This window comes from Salmo trutta, chromosome 12 (assembly GCF_901001165.1).
Source record: "Salmo trutta chromosome 12, fSalTru1.1, whole genome shotgun sequence".
Lineage (NCBI taxonomy): Eukaryota > Metazoa > Chordata > Actinopteri > Salmoniformes > Salmonidae > Salmo > Salmo trutta.
Window position 1 is genome coordinate 62,806,176 of NC_042968.1, and position 23,337 is coordinate 62,829,512.

The 23,337-nt window shown below is 49.0% G+C and overlaps 1 protein-coding gene across 4 annotated transcripts in view; it reads right to left on the minus strand.

Moving 5' to 3' along the window:
* Positions 1–302: 302 nt before the first annotated feature.
* Positions 303–23,337, minus strand: part of LOC115203963 (phosphatidylinositol 3-kinase regulatory subunit alpha) — a 52,439-nt gene continuing 29,404 nt past the window's right edge. The window contains exons 3-14 of one of the 4 annotated variants that reach the window (XM_029769087.1): positions 19,546–19,638; positions 19,023–19,097; positions 18,751–18,882; positions 17,637–17,838; positions 13,471–13,553; positions 5,424–5,631; positions 5,127–5,307; positions 4,726–4,994; positions 4,433–4,609; positions 4,235–4,309; positions 3,897–4,067; positions 303–3,424 (exon numbers count right to left, since the gene is read on the minus strand). In XM_029769087.1, coding sequence (XP_029624947.1) covers positions 3,235–3,424; positions 3,897–4,067; positions 4,235–4,309; positions 4,433–4,609; positions 4,726–4,994; positions 5,127–5,307; positions 5,424–5,631; positions 13,471–13,553; positions 17,637–17,838; positions 18,751–18,882; positions 19,023–19,097; positions 19,546–19,638 — 1,856 coding nt within the window. In that variant the 3' untranslated portion in view covers positions 303–3,234. Of the gene's footprint in view, positions 3,425–3,896; positions 4,068–4,234; positions 4,310–4,432; positions 4,610–4,725; positions 4,995–5,126; positions 5,308–5,423; positions 5,632–7,115; positions 7,304–7,364; positions 7,844–8,665; positions 9,223–13,470; positions 13,554–17,636; positions 17,839–18,750; positions 18,883–19,022; positions 19,098–19,545; positions 19,639–23,337 lie in introns of those variants that run through there. The other 3 variants (XM_029769090.1, XM_029769089.1, XM_029769088.1) reach the window with 3 other exon arrangements.

Consider the following 23,337-nt stretch of genomic DNA (forward strand, 5'->3'; position numbering starts at 1 on the left):
AAAAGTCCATTCTAGAATTAAGTGATGTGTTAAAATAGCAAAAACCACATACATCTATAAATTCAATTACAGTGTGAATGTTCTCTGAGGGAACAAAGTGTTCTGTCTTATCACTGATGACATCAATGCTGTGCCATAATGCCACACCAATTTGCATAACCTCAACAAGACACCCAGCTGTACACAGATCTGCAACTGAAAAGGAGCCTTTAGTCTTTCTTTTTTGTCTGGTATGGGTACAAGGATGTCACAATGTGGAAAAATTCACTATTTACTTCAATAATAACACTGAAAAGTTCTTCAAAAAATGTTTAAACAAATTTTTATTTTCTTTAAACAAAGCCCAATACACGATTGAAGCAAAACTGGGGAATATTGGTAAATTGCAATCAACGTTTCTGTAACAATCACCTCACAGGTGTGTGTCAACTGAGGGAGAAAATAAAAGTCTAACCCTCAAAATGGTGCAGGTTTTTCCAAAGAACAGAGTGTAGAACGAGACGACACTTTGGACAAATGTAAAACAAACAAGACCAGCCTGGGATCAAACTACATTTATACAACAAACTTGAAAAGGTATAAAGGTATACTGTAGTACAATGGTTATTTGTCCCAGAGGTGGCATAGTAGTAGTTTGAATCCAAACTTGCTTCGTTTTAAGCTGGTTCAGAAGTTATTGGCCTTGAGTATACATACCAATGCGAGCAAAGCAAAAGAGAAACAGTTAACGTCAAATGTGCGAGAAAACGATTCATCATGTGTAAAAATAAACTCCACACGATGATCATTTTGGTCATACACTGACGCAAAACTGTTACAGTGTGAACACATGTCGTACACATCGCACTGACTATTTTGTGCGTTAAGTTTGTTTACGCTTTGTCGAAATTCCACTCCCAGTGGGGCTCAAAAAAAGGTAATGGGGTCATACATGTAAAAAAAAAATAAAAAAAATGCATTGTTGTAAACAGAACCCACACCAAAAGGCACCGCTCCCGTTGCCCTGTTTAACACATGCATACTATTCCACCCAGAGAGAAGAAAATACGTTTATCCAACATTGGCAACACTTCTTTCCCCTGAATTAAACATATCTAATGCCTCTTTCTCTTCAACCTTGAAGTATACCATGAGATTTGTGGAAATGTATTCCCTGCAAATATACAGGTATAATAGTGGTGCCAGATTGAAACGTCTCACTAGCCATTTATGTCAAAGGGAAGGGGGAATTAAAAATACAGTTTAATAGGTTAATCCTCACACTACACATTTATTTAATGTTTCTAATAGGGATAGATGATGTAGAGGGTTACATTTGCCAACAATGCCTGCCAGTGTAGATTTAAACAAATTATTTTAAGGCGAGTAGACCTACTTTTGAAGGAAAATGTCACCAAACTAATTTTATTTTTAAATTGCCTGGGCTTGGATGATAGTCTAATTCAAAGCTAATCATAATATTTTATAATGAAAAATCCATACATGCTGATGGTGTAGTATAGATTAACACCCTAATTTAGACTCATGGACATTTACATCATGTAATAAAGTCAGGGTCGAAAAATAGTTTTGGGAAATGTGCAGCGGTGACACCAATGTTTACTAGTGGGTTGGCAGCTAAATTTGGGTACTTTCTCCAAGTAACAGAACCACTTGGTATACAATGTCGTATGAGAATAAGCAATCACGGACTATTTGAAATGAGTTGATCCACCCACGTAAACAACTCAAAAGATTTTCTGATACAGAAAAAATACAATGTGGACAATGCATAGGGGAAGATAAAATGTCTCCCAATTGATCTTTTTAATAACAATTTCCATCATTTCAAGACACCGATTTGCTGTGATTTCCTTGGGGAAAGGTTATATAACAAAATAAATCTATACTGTTGTTTCCATGGAGATGGTTGAAAAGGTGAGTACAACATGCACCATTATGATTGCAGTAATCAACAAATATTCCCATCATTCTAAAATGGCACCCTATTCCCTGTATACTATAAGGAATAGGGTGCCACTTGGGATGCTACCGTTGTTTCGACAAAGACCTAAAAACACATGGCTATGTTAGAAATATTTCTTGTGACTGAAGCAACTGTCAAATACTCAAAAGGCTCTGCCTGAGAACATCAGTTTGAAGCAAAAAAAAAAGTACTAATAAAATACTCATCTTTTCCATCTTTATATCCGTTGCTGATAAAGTCATTTGTAATAAAGTATATGTTACTATTATTTACTTTCTTAAAAATCTGAAGCAGTTTTTATCATGGCATTTTGACACAAAATATCCTCCTGGATATTTACATGGGGAAATAAACTTTCTCAAGCATTTAAAAACAAGCTTATATTATGGGTTTGCAACAGCATAAAAACAACTTTGTAGAAATAAGGGAGATACATAATTGCATAGCAGATTAGGACATAACTGAACAGTAACTGAGCTTTTTTTTTGGTATGGTGCGGTAGGTTTGCTGTGTACTGACGTTCCCCTCTGTATATATACATAATGAAGTATTTCCATTTCAAGTCTGTTCATATTTTCACTCATCCACAGTAGAGAACAGTTTAGAGTCTCTGCACTGTAAGTCCATAGGAGTCTTTTCAAGAAAACGATTATACTTTGTCAAAAGTGCCATTTTGCTACATTTATCAGCTGATCCATGGTCTGTCACTGAACACTTACACGTGTTAGACACCCCCAACAGCTTTCAGATACTGTGAGTTTTGGTCACATGGACACACACTCACACACAGACACCCGCAGGGAGATAGACTTGAAAGTAAAAACGCAAGAAGGGAAAAGAAAAAGAAAAATGATGCACTCAAGTTTTATCTGCGTTTTGACATTCCAGCTGGTAAAGCTTTGAAAAGAACAAGCACCATTAGGAAAAGGCCTCCAATGTCCTCCGCTGGGGAGAGAGTTCAATAGTTTCACCTCGACTCTGTGCTCCCACAATACGCACGAGAGACAAAACTACATTCAGGCTCTCGCCACTGCTCACAGTCAGTTCACAGTCACTGAAATGTTTTCAGGCTTCGTTTTGCGTTAGTCTCTTTAGTCCTTTCCTCTCTCGTGGGTCAAAAGTCTGTTAGTAGGCATGACACGGGCCTAGTTTTTTATTTTATTTTTTAAATCTTTGAGTCCAAAGTCCGAGCACGATATATAAATATACATTTTTAGGAAAACAAGTCTCTTTCATGTTTTTGCCCAACTGAATGGCCAGGAGGGTCCTCACCGCTTCTGCTGTGCGTAGACGGGATGCGCTAGCGTAACATTCAGAGAGTCATTGTGCTGGACCAGTGACGTGTGCTGATAGTGGAGGACCAGTTCTTTGAGCGAGTTGTACAGGTTGTAAGGTTCGGCAAAGCCAAACCCTGAGGGCGTCTTGTTGATGACACAGTGCTTCACCTCACCTTCCACACTGGAGAGGAGAGACAGAGAAGGAGAGAAACGTCAAGTCCTATTCTATTAGGCCAGGTTGTACTTTTTTGTTCCCAGCACTAGGGCACACCTGACTCTACGACTTGACTAATCATCAAGCCCTTGGTTACACGAGGTTCACTCTAGACATGGTTGAGCTGCAGTGTCTACACTGAAGGCTACACCTGTTCCTGTAAAGTCTAAAGTCTCAGAATTTGTGTTTGCAGTGTCAATGTGCTGAACAGTGTAGAAGCAAACAGCTTGACTTCAGGTTGAGGTAAACAGAAAGGGTGTAGTGCAGCACAGACTGATCCTTCAAGGGAACACTGTCAAGCTACAGCCGTACAAACGCCGAGGTAAATTATGTTGCATCAGTAACCAAATGCTGGTAGGGTCAGTTCAGGATCAGGTAGATGCTTACATGACTACACTAAAGTACAAAAGTAGAATGAGTACAAGGTCTTTATACGTACACAACACTGCAGGCGTAGCATCCTGCCTTGCTGCTGTCTCGGACCAGGAATGTTCCGTCTCTCTTCCCCCGGAGGAGGGCCTCAGCCTGCAGCCGGTTGATGTTTCCCAGCTTCCAGGAGCGCTCATCATGGTGGGGGAGGTCCTCATCGTCATCCACCATAGAGTATTGACTGGAGAACATAGATGGACGGAGGGAGTTAAATACTTAAAGTTTGATATCGAATGGCAAACTATTTAACAATGGTGCGATGTGATTCCCCATTGCTTGTCCCATAACTTTGTCAACGTTAGATACCAGGAACATAAAATGTATGGAAGGTCAGTCTATAATACTCACTCTTCCGTGTTCTCGTTCTTGATTTCCAGCCACTCGTTGAGCTTCTTCTGCCTGACACCCTTCTGGGTCAACCACCTGGAACACAAGAACCATGACAAGACCGATTAGAGACAAAGTATTGAGACCTTTACAAGACGTTCCCATCACCAGAAAAATACATTTATTTGAATTGATTAGAAACTAGGAGGTGATACTTACATGAGGTACTGATCCCTGGTCTTGCGGAGCTGGATGAGGTCGGGCTTGATGCTGTTCATCCGTTTGTCGATCTCTCGGTAGTCAGCAGCCTGCTTCTTCAGATCCTCCTCCAGACGCCGCTTGCTGTCCACGATCTCACTGATACGAGACTTCAGTTTCTCATAGTTGCCCATGATCCTGAGGAAAACAATAACTCAGTTATGAAGCATTAAGAAATTGATCAGATAAGAAAACAAAATGTCCAAATTGTATTTTTTTGGCAGTTTTTCGGAGGGTCTAGATCAAGTCCTTACCTCTGGATCTCCTTGTCATTGCCTTCCCTCCTGAACTTCTCAATGTACTCTTTGCTGTACCGTTCTTGCGTTTGGCACTGCTCCTCGAAGATCTTGATGGTTTCGTTGAAGGCTTCGATCGCTGTCCTCTTCATTTGGATTTCCTGGGACGTCCTGGTGTACTCCTCGTAGAGGCGGTCGTACTCTCGGTTTTTCTCCTGGTACTGCTGGTGGTACTCGTGGAGCTTCTTCCCCACAGCCTCGATGTTGTCCTCCTTCACCACCTGATCCTGAGGAGGGGAGGCGAAGAAATGGAGTAGAGCTGTAGATCGACATTGACTCATTTGCCAAGGCTTTTGAGCTATGACGCATTGTGTGAAAAGTCCTAAACAAATAAAGTTTATGATCATGCTGACGGTTACCTGCTGGTGTTTGGAGACGGGGAACTGCAGCTTGACGTCTAGCTTGGGGTTGTATTGGGCCAGCGACTCATTGCGGTAGTGGTTGATGAGCTCCACCACTGAGTTGAAGGTCAAGGGGTCCGAAAAGCCGTACTTCCCATCCCGGTGGAATATCTTGATCAGCTTATTGTTACCCCCTTTTCTGTAAGTGGAGACCAATAGGGAGGGGGGACCAAATAAAAATGAAATATTCAACAAACACTAGTTATAGAGGATGTGCGAAATGAGTCTTTTTTGAGGGAAGGAAAAAAGACTTACCTCAACGTGAGCGTGTAGTCGCCGTGCATCTTGGTGGAGGCATCACGGACCAAGAACGTACCGTCGGCCGTGTCCCTCAGCTTCTCGTTGACCTCCTCGCGGGAGATGTCTCCCCAGTACCATTCGCCGTCCTGCAGCGCCATGTTGTTGTTCATACCGTTGTTAGTGACAGCAGGGGCCGTGGGTTTGGGCGGCTTGGGAGGTAGGGCTGTATTGTTCGAGAGGGGAGAGAGATGGCTGCTTAGTTCATGTGATGATGATACAGTCAATTGCCTAGTGCATTATACAGGAGCATGCCGTTACCAGGAGTGATGTCACTCCTGGCATAGTCTATATAATGTAATGCTAAGCCAGGATGCGGGGGGGAGCTGAAAGGGGTTGTAGAAACATATATTACTCTATAGCTGCGAGTGGCAAATATTATTCCATTTGCTTAGTGGACGATTAAGAGATCAAAAGGTCTACGCCAGTTAGAGCAGTGGGCAGGATACTGCTTTCTCCCTCCAATCCTTTCCACTTGATTACATTGGACTGAAAGAATACCACTGCTCTCCAACATTGAGAGAGAGAGAGAGAGCAAGAGCGAGAGCAAGAGAGAAAGCTCAAGTGAGAGAGAAGAGCGAGTAAGGGAGAATGGATTACATTCAAGAAAAAGAGCCCCTTCACTCCCCCGTGTTGGGACCCAACCATAAACGAGAAATCAACCCCATCTGTTGCCCCAATTACGTCGCACACAGATAATCTTCTGCCTTGCTGCAAAACGGCCACAAAAAAGGGAAAAAAAATGACACTGCATAATTTCAGACCTAAATGGAGTGCAGCTTTGAGCCTGCAGCTCAAATGCAAAATGCTGTAAACCATTGCAGAATCATCCTGTAAATCCTATAACTCAGCCACATATCCACCAATGTAACTGCCTGTAGAGAAACCAATGAACCCACCGAGCTCCGTTGATGAAAAAACCTTAGACATCACCACGTTGCGTTGGACACATCCAGTCCCTTCTCTTCCAAATGGTTTCTTCTTAGCAACAGCAGTCTCCCTAATGCAGATCCCCCACTCCTATTTCATGCTGCTAGCACTCAGAATCAATAAGCCCTAATCGCTGCATTGGAATGGTTAATCACACGAGTGACTCAGGCTCACTCGATATAGCTGCCACTCTTTCAGAGGAGCAGGCAGGAGGGAGCTGAGCTGAAATGGCAGAAGGCTATTTTTAAACCACTAGAGCTGCTTCACTCTCTTTGTTCCCTATCTGCCTCCTGTCCTGCTGCAGTGTACCTCAGACTTCAACGTAGCAGGAGACACCGAGCCATGGGTATAATATACATATTTATAACATGAGCCATATCCATGGCGATGGAATAATGTAGGCAAATGCACTGCTCCCTTTAGCTGGATTTCTCCACAGCTGGATCTTTCCAACAGCCTACGGGTTGCAGCAGTGCCTAAATCCATGGATCCAGAAAAGGTGATCAGAGATGGCGAGAGGGTATGGCAATGCAAGCAGCCGTTTTGGGCTGACAGCCAAGGTGACATTTCACCGCCACCAGAACTCACATTTGCCTTGGGAACTTCCTGCGCTGCTGCTAGCCTTAGACCATCGTACCCCTGCCATACAATGTCTCAGCGCGCATTGAGACAGACTTGTCATGCAACACCCAGCGTTAATGAGCTAGTCAGTTTGCCTACCTGGAGCGTCCATCTCTAGGTAAAATAAAGGTTCAGAATCGACGTCAAACTTGGGTCTCAGACCAGAGTCCTCCAAATCCTCCCATGTTTCAGAGACAGCCTTGTTGCACATTTGAATGATACAATCGTAATCCGTTCTGAATGGAGCCCTGCTCTCTTCGTATGACCCCCTCAAAAAACTATTTTAAAAAGCCGTTTTTAAAGGCAGCTTGCCTGCTTCCTTGCTCAGTAATGTGTTACATCACTTACCACAGCCAATAGCGCGGGGGGGACTATCAACAACAACTCCTGCATCTTTCATTTCCTGAAAGCGATGATGTCATTTTGAAAGCTCACTGGCCTTTTCCCATTTTAAGTTGATGCTGCTATCCCTCAATGTGCACAGTCCATGTAGTGCAGATCAGTGTTTATATAGTCTAGAACACACACAGGCTAAAATAGCCCTATAATAATCTGTTTAGTACACAACATCCTTTCCAGAGATAGATCCGACTATAGCTGCTGCAAACATCTTCTTAGCTCTAACGCAGTTGGAGTGAAACGAATCTGCAGCCTTCTCTCTTTCTCTCCTGCTCTGTAGCTCTCAGCCCTCCCTCCTGCAGGTTGCTCAATCCCTCCTCTCCGCGCATGTCGTGTACCGGTTTAGTCCAGCCCACTTGGCACAGAGACAAAACCAGCTCTGCTGCTGCGGCACGTAGGCAGGCCAGGCAGAGCAGCTCCACTACACGTCCTAAAGCCTTTGCCCCGGTCACAGCCACCCACTTACCACCACCAGTCACCCGGAGGCTCCAAAATACACCAGTAATTCTCCGGGGGGGGGGGGGGGGGATTATTGGGAGGAAGAGGAGGGGGGAATGGAGTCTTTCCAAAGGCAGCTTGGGAATGATGAAATAGGCCACATTGACTGAAAGTATACCAGATAAAAGCTTATCGGAGTGATAAGGAGGACAGTTCAGCTTGGTATTACCTTTTTAAGGGCATGTGATCTCATTTAAAGAGTAGCTAGCTACATGTACGCACTAAATTCAAGTAAAGAAAATCCTACATTATTCAACTTGTGCTTCATATTCATGGGCTTATTTATATATTTTCGCTCGGTAGTAAATCATATTCCGATTGAGGCCTCGAAAATTGCCTCTGAAACGTTACAGTCTAAATGGAAAATTCTGCACTGTTGTCCCTAGATAAATCAGCGTGCCGTCCTGACCACACAGAAAGACAGCAGGGTGATATATGGGGCCTGTATGAACCAACAGCGTCTAAAAGTACAGCAGCGGAGAGCGAGCGAGCAATGGCTTGAGGAAAACCTGTTCTCTTGACAGCTCCAGGAGACTGGCCATAAAAAAAAAACTAAAAAAAACCTGTCAGTCTCGTTTCTGTCCCATAATCTGCTCCACTGTTACCCAGTACATTTATTTCCCATTTTCTATCTGGCCTATTCATCTATCTAGCAAATTCTCAAGGTTTTGCTGAATCCCTTGCATTAGCAATAAACCCTTTAAACTTATCCAGTGTGTCAGATTTACAATGATTCAAGATCTTAAACTTACGTTGCAAGTTGTGCATTTTCTGGTATAAGGCACCAGTGGTGTGTCTTTGTTTATTCTCCCAATAACGGTGTGTAAAATCCAAACAGACAGAGCTCTAGATAGAAAACTCTCAAGTCCTTCTGAAAATTTCCATTCCGTGGCTTAAACAAGATTATTTTACTTTAGTTCTTAGAGAGGTGACGGTCCGTTCAGCGGTACTTAATGAAATCCAGGTAATCCGGTAACTCTGGTCTGGCTTGGAGGCAGGTGCTTGCCTGACTGCCTGGCTTGCTCCTTGATCTGACACGGGTGGTGTAACAGTGAGGGAGGGCTCCCCCTCCCCTCTCCCTCCTTCCCTCTCTAAATGTTATGCCAGGCTGAGGAGGGCTGTGCGCGTGAGGACCGTTGGTTAATGAGCAACTGCCTTGAAAAAAGCAACGAAACCCTTTGAAAAACGACCTATGTGGCATCGATATGAGTCAGAAACCGTTATTCTAGTGCCAGAATTGACTTCAAGGTGTAAATAGGATAATTTTGGTCACAACAGGTATATGAAGGTTGGGTTGTGATTTGACGATTTACATTTGCCCACTAACATGGGGTGAACAGCTGCGGTGACTGCTCTCTATCCAATAGCATAGACAGTGAGACAGACCCGCCCAGTAGCCAGACTTTGTTTACATAAGACAACACATCGCGCATCTTTCAACATGAGAAATACTGCACCCACCAAAACACCTTAGATAGATGTAAAATAGCTCACCTAAAACATCCTCCGTAAAATAGTCTAAATTAATTACAGATTTCTTGAGTTACAATAGATTCATTCAGGGGATTTTGAGGAATAGGAAATAGGCTACTTCCAAGAATGAAAAATCCTTATTCTAATGAGCAACAGAAAAGCACACGTGCCAATCGGCATGTTCAGTGGCTCTAATGATTAGCTGAGCTGCTGCCTTGCCGTTGACCCTGTCTGCCCACTCTGTAACCTGGCCCTTGTGCCGACCGAAGGGGGGGGGGGGGTTCAGTCTTATGATTAACTCGCACAGGTTCAAATATTTGCTGAGCTGGGCACTTTGGGGCTGGGAGGGGCGTGTGGAAGGAGCCAGCGGGGAGGGAGGGGTTAGAAGGGTGAGGCAGAGGGGAGAGCAGTGTGGGACTAGGAAGTAGGAGCAGCCGCCGGGCTAACCTCTCAATCTCACCGACAGTGTCATTGCATCAATGATGCGTAAAGAAATTCGGCAGTCAAACATTTTTCAATATGTAATCCAAACATTTGTGGATGTGCGTGCAACAAAAGTTCAACATTTCGCCTTTATCCTACTATTTCTGTCAAGTCGACGCATACAATTTCATACGTGTTGGATAAATCCAACGCACGCGCTACACAGAATGCACTGAAACTGCAAGGCAAACGCAGCGTTCCATTGGAAATGAATGTACTTCTAGTGTACCAAAACACAATGACGCTGTCAGTCTGATCGTGGTGTAACAAGAGGTGCTCTGTGGAACGGACCGAGTTTCCAGCCAACCAAATCTAAGTGGCCTTGGCTGCTTACTTAAAAATAGGCTCCCAGTAACTGGGAGGAGGCACACAGACAGGCTATCATTCAGAGAAACACGCATTTGCAGACAGTATACATACCCACACTTTCGTAGAAAGTCTCACACGTGCCCACGTGTGGTGTTAAACACAACTGAATGCAAAACTGCTCCCCTCCGAGTCCAACTACCTGGCGTGTATGTGTGTTTTACGAGTGTCGGTGCATGGCACATTGTGTGTGTGTGTGTGTTCGACACAGGAAGGGACCTGGCTGGTTCAGCAGAAAGAGAAGTCAAAGCGTGCAGTGGAGTGTTCGTGCTCATCCTTGCCCACCAGCCCGCACACCCCCCCGTCGGCCCATTGCTCCTGCAGGTGTGAACTACAGACAGCAGCCCATGCGAGATGGATGTTATAAAATAGGCCCCTGACAGATAATAACACTTTTTAAAACAGTGACAGCCAGGCAATGGGCCCCCCGGGCTGCCCAAAGGCTGTTTCAACAAGCATCTGTAAGAACACAACCGTGCCACGCAACGCTGTGTACTCCCACACCAGACTGCTAGTTTCTAGAGAACACTAGCTTAGTCCACACACCACCGATTGTCAAATAAATAAATAAATATAATAGCTTTTCCCACAACATATGGTTTTCTTCCGTCACAACCTGAATTTATGAAATGTTAACTTTAGTTCAGTGCATTTCTGGCCACGGTACAAAGTCTTACATAATTAATCGAGGGTTCTTCTGTGCACAGCACGTTTGACGGAATCCACCTAAAAACCTGCTACATCAACTATTCACTCTGATCTCAAAAAGCCACTGATTTCCTGTTCAAAAGGGGAAGGTGGCTCTATCCTCAACACCAAACCAAAAATGAACACACCCCCTTCTTACACAACACAGTTTAAGATCCCATTATTGAGACTCGACTATGGGTTAAAGGGACACTTTAGGATGTTGGTAATTAAGCATGTTATCTGGTTCCCCAGAGTCACAAACTTGTGGATACCATTTTTGTGTCTCTACATCCAGTATGAAGGATGTTAGAAGTAGCTTTGCGAGCCAATGCTAACTAGCGTTAGCGCAACGACTGGAAGTCTATGGGTATCTAACTAACAGTTAGCAAATTGAAGAAACTTTAAAGTGGTATCCACGAGTTCAACTGACTGAGAAGTAGATAAAGGGCTTCCCAATCCCTTTATCCCTGCAGCCTTAGTCTAAGATACAGTGCTTTCGGAAAGTATTCAGACCCCTTGACTTGTTTCACATTTTATTCAAAAATAAAATGTTATCCTAAAATTGATTCAATTGTTCCCCCCCTCATCAATCTACACACAATATCCTATAATGACAAAGCCAAAACAGGTTTATACACATTTTAAAAATTTAAAAAAAAAATGAAATATTACATTTACATAAGTATTCAGACCCTTTACTCAGTACTTTGTTGAAGCACCTTTGGCAGTGATTACAGCCTCAAGTCTTCTTGGGTATGACGCTACAAGCTTGGCACACCTGTATTTGGGGAGTTTCTCCCATTCTGCTCTGCAGATCCTTTCAAGCTCTGTCAAGTTGGATGGGGAGCGTTGCTGCACAGCTATTTTCAGGTCTCTCCAGAGATGTTCAATCAGGTTCAAGTCCGGGCTCTGGCTGGGCCACTCAAGGACATTCAGAGACCTGCGTTGTCTTGGCTGTGTGATTAGGGTCGTAGTCCTGTTGGAAGGTGAACCTCCGCCTGAGTCGGAGGTCCTGAGCCATCTGGAGCAGTTTGTCATCAAGGATCTCTGTACTTTACTCCGTTCATCGTCCCCTTGATCCTAACTAGCCACCACCATGCTACACCTTAGGGATGGTTCCAGGTTTCCTCCAGAAGTGACGATTGAACTATTTTGGCCTGAATGCCAATCTTAGTTTCATCAGAGAACCTTGTTTCTCATTGTCTGAGGGTTCCTTTTGGCAAACTCCAAGCAGGCTGTCATGTGCCTTTTACGAGGAGTGGCTTCCGTCTGGCCACTCTACCATAAAGGCCTGATTAGTGGAGTGCTGCAGAGATGGTTGTCCTTCTGGAAGGTTCTCCCATCCCCAAAGAGGAACTCTAAAGCTCTGTCTGAGTGACTATTGGGTTCTTGGTCACCTCCCTGACCAAGGCCCTTCTCCCCCGATTACTCAGTTTGGCCGGGCGGCCAGCTCTAGGAAGAGTCTTGGTGGTTCTTAACTTCTTCCATTTAAGAATGGAGGAGGCCACTGTGTTCTCAGGGATCTTCAATGCTGCAGGTGCTTCAATGCTGTTTTGGTATCCTTCCCCAGATCTTTGCATCGACACAATCCTGTCTCGGAGCTCTACAGACAATTCATTCGACCTCATGGTTTGGCTTTTTCTCCGACATGCACTGTCAACATTGGGACCTTATATAGAGAGACAGGTGTGTGCCTTTCCAAATCATGTCCAATTAAATGAATTTACCACAGGTGGACTCCAATCAAGTTGTTGAAACATCAAGTATGATCAATGGAAACAGAATGCACCAAAGGGTATGAATACTTATTTACATAAGGTATCTGTTTTTATATATGTGCAAAAATTTCAAAAAACTACTTTTTGCTTTGTCATTATGGGGTATTGATAAGGATTTCAAATTATTTAATCAATTTTAGAACAAGGCTGTAAAGTAACAAAATGTGGGGGTCTGCATAGGGGTCTGCATACTTTCGGAATACACTGTATATTTAGCAATTTGCATAACAGTTAGTTAGATACCATAAACTCCCAGTCATTGAGCTAATGGTAGTTAGCATTGGCTCACGAAACTGCCTCTAACATACTGGACAGAGACAGTATCCACAAGCTCATCTGACTCCGGGGGAAGTAGATAAAGATGACCAAAATCTCAGGAGAATGCTTTGCAGGTTCCAACGCTAAGTATACACGAAGCAAACCAAACGCTAGGCTAGAACCAATGGAAAATAATGTTTAATAAAAGCTTTTAATATTAATATTTTAATATTGCTTTGTAGTCATTTGCCGTGGTATATCAAAAACAGCGTAGTGATATTTAAAATATACATTTTGTATAAAAATTGAAGTAGCGTTTTTTTTATCCCACAATAGCGACCTGTTTGTGTACAGTGTGATTATGCAGTCTTAACTTTCTAGGCATTAGTTTCACTTTAAATATAGAACTGAGATACAGAGACAGTCACTCTATAGCTCTGCATACACCCCCAACCAGAAGAGCACACTACATGCTGAATAATAGAAGAGAGGAATGTGTGTTTTCTTACCTGGAGCAGCCTGGGCTTCTGTCCATTCGCTGGTCACAAGGGTCTCGATGATCTTGATGTGAGCATCTGGGCTGGGCTCACAGCTGATGATGTGAACAAGTAGAAAAAGAAGAAAAAAAAGGACGAAATGAAAAGTTAAATTGAGTCGGTGATTTTCCAGCGTCAGTGACGCGCGCGCGTCAGTCAGCGCGCGCGTCAGTCCGCGCGTGCGTCAGTCCGCGCGTGCGTGCGCGCGTGCGTGCGCGCGTCAGTCCGCGCGTGCGTGCGCGCGTCAGTCCGCGCGTGCGTGCGCGCGTCAGTCAGTCAGTGCGTGCGCGCGTCAGTCAGTCAGTCAGTGCGTGCGCGCGCGCGTCAGTCAGTGCGTGCGTGCGCGCGTCAGTGCGTGCGTGCGTGCGTGCGCGCGTCAGTCCGTGCGTGCGTGCGTGCGTCAGTCAGTCAGTCAGTCAGTCAGTCAGTCAGTCAGTCAGTCAGTCAGCGCGCGTCAGTCCGCGCGTGCGTCAGTCCGCGCGCGCGTCAGTCCGCGCGCGCGTCAGTCCGCGCGTGCGTCAGTCCGTGCGTGCGTGCGTCAGTCCGTGCGTGCGTGCGCGCGTCAGTCCGTGCGTCAGTCAGTCAGTCAGCGCGCGCGCGCGCGTCAGTCAGTCAGTCAGTCAGTCAGCGCGCGCGCGTCAGTCAGTCAGTCAGTCAGCGCGTGCGCGCGTCAGTCAGTCAGTCAGTCAGTCAGTGCGTGCGCGCGTCAGTCAGTCAGTGCGTGCGCGCGTCAGTCAGTCAGTGCGTGCGCGCGTCAGTCAGTCAGTCAGTCAGTGCGTGCGCGCGTCAGTCAGTCAGTCAGTGCGTGCGCGCGTCAGTCAGTCAGTCAGTGCGTGCGCGCGTCAGTCAGTCAGTCAGTGCGTGCGCGCAGTCAGTCAGTCAGTCAGTCAGTCAGTCAGTCAGTCAGTCAGTGCGTGCGCGCGTCAGTCAGTCAGTGCGTGCGCGCGTCAGTCAGTGCGTGCGCGCGTCAGTCAGTGCGTGCGCGCGTCAGTCAGTCAGTGCGTGCGCGCGTCAGTCAGTCCAGTGCGTGCGCGCGTCAGTCAGTGCGTGCGCGCGTCAGTCAGTCAGTGCGTGCGCGCGTCAGTCAGTCAGTGCGTGCGCGCGTCAGTCAGTCAGTGCGTGCGCGCAGTCAGTCAGTCAGTGCGTGCGCGCGTCAGTCAGTCAGTGCGTGCGCGCGTCAGTCAGTCAGTGCGTGCGCGCGTCAGTCAGTCAGTGCGTGCGCGCGTCAGTCAGTCAGTGCGTGCGCGCGTCAGTCAGTCAGTGCGTGCGCGCGTCAGTCAGTCAGTGCGTGCGCGCGTCAGTCAGTCAGTGCGTGCGCGCGTCAGTCAGTGAGTGCGTGCGCGCGTCAGTCAGTCAGTGCGTGCGCGCGTCAGTCAGTCAGTGCGTGCGCGCGTCAGTCAGTCAGTGCGTGCGCGCGTTCAGTCAGTCAGTGCGTGCGCGCGTCAGTCAGTCAGTGCGTGCGGCGCGTCAGTCAGTCAGTGCGTGCGCGCGTCAGTCAGTCAGTGCGTGCGCGCGTCAGTCAGTCAGTGCGTGCGCGCGTCAGTCAGTCAGTGCGTGCGCGCGTCAGTCAGTCAGTGCGTGCGCGCGTCAGTCAGTCAGTGCGTGCGCGCAGTCAGTCATGGCGTGCGCGCGTCAGTCAGTGCGTGCGCGCGTCAGTCAGTGCGTGCGCGCGTCAGTCAGTGCGTGCGCGCGTCAGTCAGTGCGTGCGCGCGTCAGGTCAGTGCGTGCGCGCGTCAGTCAGTGCGTGCGCGCGTCAGTCAGTGCGTGCGCGCGTCAGTCAGTCAGTGCGTGCGCGCGTCAGTCAGTGCGTGCGCGCGTCAGTCAGTCAGTGCGTGCGCGCGTCAGTCAGTCAGTGCGTGCGCGCGTCAGTCAGTCAGTGCGTGCGCGCGTCAGTCAGTCAGTGCGTGCGCGCGTCAGTCAGTCAGTCAGTCAGTGCGTGCGCGCGTCAGTCAGTGCGTGCGCGCGTCAGTCAGTGCGTGCGCGCGTCAGTCAGTGCGTGCGCGCGTCAGTCAGTGCGTGCGCGCGTCAGTCAGTGCGTGCGCGCGTCAGTCAGTGCGTGCGCGCGTCAGTCAGTGCGTGCGCGCGTCAGTCAGTGCGTGCGCGCGTCAGTCAGTGCGTGCGCGCGTCAGTCAGTGCGTGCGCGCGTCAGTCAGTGCGTGCGCGCGTCAGTCAGTGCGTGCGCGCGTCAGTCAGTGCGTGCGCGCGTCAGTCAGTCAGTCAGTCAGTGCGTGCGTGCGTGCGCGCGTCAGTCAGTGCGTGCGTGCGTGCGTCAGTCAGTGCGTGCGCGCGTCAGTCAGTCAGTCAGTCAGTCAGTCAGCGCGCGTCAGTCCGCGCGTGCGTCAGTCCGTGCGTGCGTGCGCGCGCGTCAGTCCGTGCGTGCGTCAGTCCGTGCGTGCGTCAGTCCGTGCGTGCGTCAGTCCGTGCGCGCGTCAGTCCGTGCGCGCGCCAGTCCGTGCGTGCGTCAGTCAGTCAGTCAGTCAGTCAGTCAGTCAGTCAGTCAGTCAGTCAGTGCGCGCGCGCGCGTCAGTCAGTCAGCGCGCGCGCGCGTCAGTCAGTCAGTCAGTCAGTCAGCGCGCGCGCGTCAGTCAGTCAGCGCGCGCGCGCGTCAGTCAGTCAGCGCGCGCGCGCGCGTCAGTCAGTCAGTCAGCGCGCGCGCGTCAGTCAGTCAGTCAGCGCGCGCGCGCGTCAGTCAGTCAGCGCGCGCGCGCGTCAGTCAGCGCGCGCGCGCGTCAGTCAGCGCGCGCGCGCGTCAGTCAGCGCGCGCGCGCGTCAGTCAGCGCGCGCGCGCGTCAGTCAGCGCGCGCGCCAGTCAGTCAGCGCGCGCGTCAGTCAGTCAGCGCGCGCGTCCGTCAGTGCGTGCGTGCGTGCGTGCGTGCGTGCGTGCGTGCGTCAGTCAGTGCGCGCGTGCGTGCGTGCGTCAGTCAGTCAGTCAGTCAGTCAGTCAGTCAGTCAGTCAGTCAGTCAGTCAGTCAGTCAGTCAGTCAGTCAGTCAGTCAGTCAGTCAGTCAGTCAGTCAGTCAGTCAGTCAGTCAGTCAGTGCGCGTCAGTCAGTCAGCGCGCGTCAGTCCGTGCGTGTGCGCGCGTCAGTCCGTGCGTGCGTCAGTCCGTGCGTGCGTCAGTCCGTGCGTGCGTGCGTGCGCGCGTCAGTCCGTGCGTGCGCCAGTCCGTGCGTGCGTGCGTGCGTGCGTCAGTCAGTCAGTCAGTCAGTCAGTCAGTCAGTCAGTCAGTCAGTCAGTCAGTCAGTCAGTCAGTCAGTCAGTCAGTCAGTCAGTCAGTCAGTCAGTCAGTCAGTGCGCGCGCGCGTCAGTCAGTCAGTCAGTCAGTCAGTCAGCGCGCGCGCGTCAGTCAGTGCGTGCGCGCGTGCGCGCGTCAGTCAGTGCGTGCGTCAGTCAGTCAGTGTGCGTGCGTGCGTGCGTGCGTGCGTCAGTCAGTCAGTGCGTGCGTGCGTGCGTGCGTGCGTCAGTCAGTGCGTGCGCGCGTGCGTGCGTCAGTCAGTCAGTGTGCGTGCGTGCGTGCGTGCGTGCGTGCGTGCGTGCGTGCGTGCGTGCGTCAGTCAGTCAGTGTGTGCGTGCGTGCGTCAGTCAGTCAGTGTGTGTGTGCGTGCGTGCGTGCGTCAGTCAGTGTGTGTGTGCGTGCGTGCGTGCGTCAGTCAGTTAGTGTGTGCGTGCGTGCGTCAGTCAGTGTGTGCGTGCGTGCGTGCGTCAGTCAGTCAGTCAGTGTGTGCGTGCGTGCGTCAGTCAGTGTGTGCGTGCGTCAGTCAGTGTGTGCGTGCGTGCGTGCGTGCGTCAGTCAGTCAGTCAGTCAGTGTGTGCGTGCGTGCGTGCGTCAGTCAGTCAGTGTGTGCGTGCGTGCGTGCGTCAGTCAGTGCGTGCGTGCGTCAGTCAGTGCGTGCGTGCGTCAGTCAGTGCGTGCGTGCGTGCGTGCGTCAGTCAGTCAGTGTGTGCGTGCGTGCGTCAGTGTGTGCGTGCGTGCGTGCGTCAGTCAGTGTGTGCGTGCGTGCGTCAGTCAGTGTGTGCGTGCGTGCGTGCGTCAGTCAGTGTGTGCGTGCGTGCGTGCGTCAGTCAGTGTGAGCGTGCGTGCGTCAGTCAGTGTGTGCGTGCGTCAGTCAGTGTGTGCGTCTGTCTGTCTCCTCCACCCACCTGGCAGCCTGCTGTCTGAAGAGCAGGGGGCTGAAGATCTCTCCCAGCAGACGGGAGCTGAGCAGGTTCTTGGGTGCATTGTGACACACCCGGGACCAGTGGCGCAGCAGGCAGTGGAAGGTGAGCCAGTACTGGGCCGGAAGGCTGGGTGCGCTGGCGATGTGGCGCAGCTGCTGGGCACACTCTTCAGGGCTCTGCACCTCTGTGGAACACACACACACACGTCAGAGAAGAAGGAATGTCACACTGACAAAACCCTTCCAAAAGCTCCCTCAGTTGAAGCTACAGAGTTGTGAGGCGAGCAGGCTTCCCTTCGACCGATGGGGTGGCGGGGGGGAAAAAAGAGCCCTGTGTGCAGAAGTCGGGTTAGAAAACCACATTGAGATTGTGTGTGCTCGACAATGAGTGAGGAGTGCAAGGTACACTTGCAGATGATTGGCTAGCACTGAGATGTGGGAGATAAACCCTCAGGCTTATTTTAGTTGCTATTAACCACAGATATCCTGTTTTTGGCCATGTGACAGAACGATAATCCAGCGAGCACTGAAGAACAGAACAAAGGGAGGGAGGGAGCCCACGACAGATGTAGAGATACAGAGAAGGGAGGGACAGCGGTTCAGAAGTGGAGAGACAGAAGGCGAGAGAGAGAGAAACAGACAGACAACCCAAGACAGAGAGAGTGAACCTAAGAAATGGGGAAAGGGAGAAAGAGAGCGATAGAGAAAGAGATAGTGTCTCTCTCTCTCTGTGTGTGTGTGTGTAAGGGCCAACGGGTGGATATTGACACTAGCTCTAGGTCCTCTGGGTTCCCTCTCCAATCTCAAAGTACAAAGTGTTCCATCGTCCGGCCAATGGAAGATTAGGTTAGGGCTGCTGTGTACCTTTGGGTTGGGGCACGGCCCACTGAAAGCCTATATTCAAATATTCGGCATGATCGCTGAGAGCTAAACAAATTTCAACCTCTAATCAACAGGCTGATTTTGACTCGACACATTATCGAGTAAAACAGCATGGAAACAGTGGGCGCTGTAGAATAATGGTTGTAATCATGTGGTGTATTCTGACGAGAGTGAATGGCAGTGTTTACAGTGTGTGTGTGTGTGTGTGTGTGTACCTTGGGCGGTGTGGACCAGCTGAGTGTAAATGGCTGGTAGGATGACAGGCTGGGGAAGGTCCTGCAGGTACCGACTCAGACCGTCACACAACATCTGCAGGTCCATCTGGTCCAGGTCTGCTGAGGGAGGATCTGAACACCACAACACACACATTTGCTCAAGGTCTAACTGCTTTTTTAAAATAAATAAATATATATATAACACTTTTTTTTATATAAAAAGAGACATTGAATTTGGGTGGAAATAAGTGAACAACATGAATTCCGCTCACCAGTGTCAAAGCACTGTCTGACATCTTGTCCACCACCGGCTGTGAAGGTTCTGTACAGAGTTGGATTGTCCAGACCTACACCAAATCAAGGAGCACATGATAAGCCACGAGCTAAAATGCAATTACTTTGATTCCTAGAAAGTCCATAAAAATCACTATGAAAACTATTCAGATTTAAGTAGAAAAACACATTAAAGGAGATATATATATATATATATATATATACACACACACACACACACACACCTTTTTTAATGTTTTATTTAACCTTAATTTAATTAAGCACGTCAGTAAAGAACAAATTCTTATTTACAATGACGGCCTAGGAACAGTGGGCCTTGTTCAGGGGCAGAAAGACAGATTTTTACCTTGTCAGCTCTGGGATTCGATCTAGCAACCTATCGGTTACTAGTCCAACGCTCTAACCACTAGGCTACCTGCCGCCCCAACGAATTGAAATCATGTTGTTGATAAACGAGCAGTGAATCTTCTAGTCTGGTGTGTACTGGCCAGCTCAGCTCACCTTTCTTCTCAATGGCCTCCAGCAGCCTGGCCAGCATGGGGGGAGCCGTCTCTGGGAGGGAAAACTGCTCCGTCAGGTCCAGTAGGGCTGAGCCTGGAAGACAAGAGAAGAAGACAAGAGAAGAAGACAAGAGAAGAAGAAGAGGAATAGTGGTTCAGTATTTTAGTTTGTCATTTTCACTTAAAAAGGTCATCTTCAGGATTCAATAGGTAACAAAATGGCGAAGGCTAAGAGAAAGACGGACTGGGAGGGTATGAGTTGGTCAATTTCATTTAAAACGTATCAGGAAGTGAAATGAAATTCAGTACATTTATTTTTTATTTGTTTTTAATTCGCCCAACCCTTGTTTAACTGAGCCCTTGTTGGTTATATGCAAGAGTCAATCTCTTTATCCCACCCTCTAACAAGACACAAAGGGGTCCATTTTGGGCCTCCACACTTCAGTCCCACCACCAAGATGGCCTCCATCCCCACCCCTTGCCCTCAGGCAAGCTATTAATATATTAATCCCACTTTGCCATGCGTTCACATGGTGGGCAGAGAGCGGCTGTGCCTTTCAAACGGGCAGGAAGGGCGATTTGGGACTGGAGCACAACTTCAAAAAGCTGTAGAAGACACCAGACCAAAGGAGTGGTGGGGAGAGACCAAAAGGCAACCGTGCACAACCGACCGATTCAGGTTAGAGAGGTGCTGAGCAGTAGATACCATTAAGGTTACGCTGGGTTGGACCCGAGCAAACACCCAGTGATATGCATGAGGCAAGCCAGGTCTGAGGAAAGCCAGGGCTGAGCCAAGCCAGGTCTAGCCAGGTTTTTTTTCCCTTCTTCTCATTAAATCTTAGCATTCAGGTGTGGTGGACATGAAAGGCTCCGGGGGGCTGGCACAGATTCTATTTGGATTTGCAAAAAAGGTTATTATTAAAAAAAAAGGGCACTTTTCTGAAAGGGCCAACTGTTCGAAGTTTTGAGTCTGCAGTTTCAAATGCAGACAACCATGAATGGAGACCCTTTCACATTTTATTTCTCCCCCCCCCTCTCTCTACCCTGAAATTGTTTAACTTTTTTGTAAACGGGCATGAAAGTGGGCATCTAGCATAGCCATCTACGGATACACGCCGATCATTAGCCTGGAAACGTTCGCTCCCCCAGGAGGCTGCTTGCTAGGCTAAATAATTATCTGCCATATTTATTGCCATGTCCTCGTTTCACACCGGACGCTGTGGAAAAACTCGGTCCGGTTGCGTGTGAACCGACTGGAAGAGAGGGAGAGAGACCTTTAACCACCAAACACGCTCTCCCGTGTAGGCTAGAGACAACTGTCATCTGGAAGCCATTACTGTGTGGAACGCGCCACACGGACCAAAAAGAGGAGCGGTTTTCTCAGAAGCAGTGAACTTTGAGCTAATGGAACGCCAACGTTTCCCCAAATAGAGAGCTAGACATCCAGTGCCACCTCTGCATGGCTTGGAAGTGTAACCTTCCAACCCAGACCGACATCCTACACTGCTGTCCCCCTTTACTGCCAAAGCCCTACCAGCCTTGGCCTCCCGCTTCTGGGAAACTCACTTCACAACCTGGGGCTAAATTTACACCTGGCCCCATCGCTACAAAAAGTCAATATGCAGGATAACAAGCATAGTAACGCCAAGACACAATCATGTCCTAGATCTACATGTATAGAAACCTTAAAGCAGTCCTACATTACAGATAAGACTTGATTTACCTTTGTGATAACTACAAGAAGATACATTGGGGTTCTTAACAAAGGAGCAAAGTGAACTACCTAAAGTGAAATGGTAACTCTGTATGTTCATCTTTACATAGACACACACACTGATTTTAGCACAAGTACCATACAATATAGATCTACTCAACTGTTAGTTAGGCACAGAGCGATAAAGACACACACACACACACACACACACACACAGAGTGATAGAGAGAGAGAAACACACACACAGAGAGAGAGAGAGACAGACACACACACAGAGCGCGAGAGAGAGAGAGACAGACACACACAGAGCGCGAGAACGAGAGAGAGACACACACAGAGCGCGAGAGCGAGAGAGAGACACACACAGAGCGCGAGAGCGAGAGACAGACACACACAGAGCGAGAGACAGACACACACAGAGCGAGAGACAGACACACACAGAGCGAGAGCGAGAGACAGACACACACAGAGCGAGAGCGAGAGACAGACACACACAGAGCGAGAGAGAGAGACAGACACACACAGAGCGAGAGAGAGACAGACACACACACACAGAGCGAGAGAGAGAGACACACACACACACAGAGCGAGAGAGAGAGACACACACACACACAGAGCGAGAGAGACACACACACACACAGAGCGAGAGAGAGAGACACACACACACAGAGCGAGAGAGAGAGAGACACACAGAGCGAGAGAGAGAGACACACACAGAGCGAGAGAGAGAGACACACACAGAGCGAGAGAGAGAGACACACACACAGAGCGAGAGAGAGAGACACACACAGAGCGAGAGAGAGACACACACACACACAGAGCGAGAGAGAGACACACACACACACAGAGCGAGAGACACACACAGAGCGAGAGACACACACACACAGAGCGAGAGAGAGACACACACACACACAGAGCGAGAGCGAGAGACACACACACACACACACACCGAGACACAGAGCGAGAGCGAGACACAGAGCGAGAGCGAGACACACACACAGAGCGAGAGCGAGACACACACACACAGAGCGAGAGCGAGACACACACACACAGAGCGAGAGCGAGACACACACACACAGAGCGAGAGCGAGACACACACACACACAGAGCGAGATCGAGACACACACACACAGAGCGAGAGAGAGAGAGAGACACACAGAGCGAGAGAGAGAGAGAGACACACACAGAGCGAGATCGAGACACACACACACAGAGCGAGATCGAGACACACACACACACACAGAGCGAGACACACACACACACACACACAGAGCGAGAGCGAGACACACACACACACACACAGAGCGAGAGCGAGACACACACACAGAGCGAGAGCGAGACACACACAGAGCGAGACACACACACAGAGCGAGACACACACACACAGAGCGAGAGCGAGACACACACACACAGAGCGAGAGCGAGACACACACACACAGAGCGAGAGAGAGAGAGAGACACACACAGAGCGAGAGAGAGACACACACACACAGAGCGAGATCGAGACACACACACACAGAGCGAGATCGAGACACACACACACACACAGAGCGAGACACACACACACACACACAGAGCGAGACACACACACACAGAGCGAGAGCGAGACACACACACACACACAGAGCGAGACACACACACACACACAGAGCGAGAGCGAGACACACACACAGAGCGAGAGCGAGACACACACACAGAGCGAGAGCGAGACACACACAGAGCGAGAGCGAGACACACACAGAGCGAGAGCGAGACACACACACACAGAGCGAGAGCGAGACACACACACACACACAGAGCGAGACACACACACACAGAGCGAGACACACACACAGAGCGAGAGCGAGACACACACACAGAGCGAGACACACACACACAGAGCGAGACACACACACACAGAGCGAGACACACACACACACACAGAGCGAGAGCGAGACACACACACAGAGCGAGAGCGAGACACACAGAGCGACACACACACACACACACAGAGCGAGACACACACACACAGAGCGAGATCGAGACACACACAGAGCGAGACACACACACAGAGCGAGAGAGAGAGACACACACACAGAG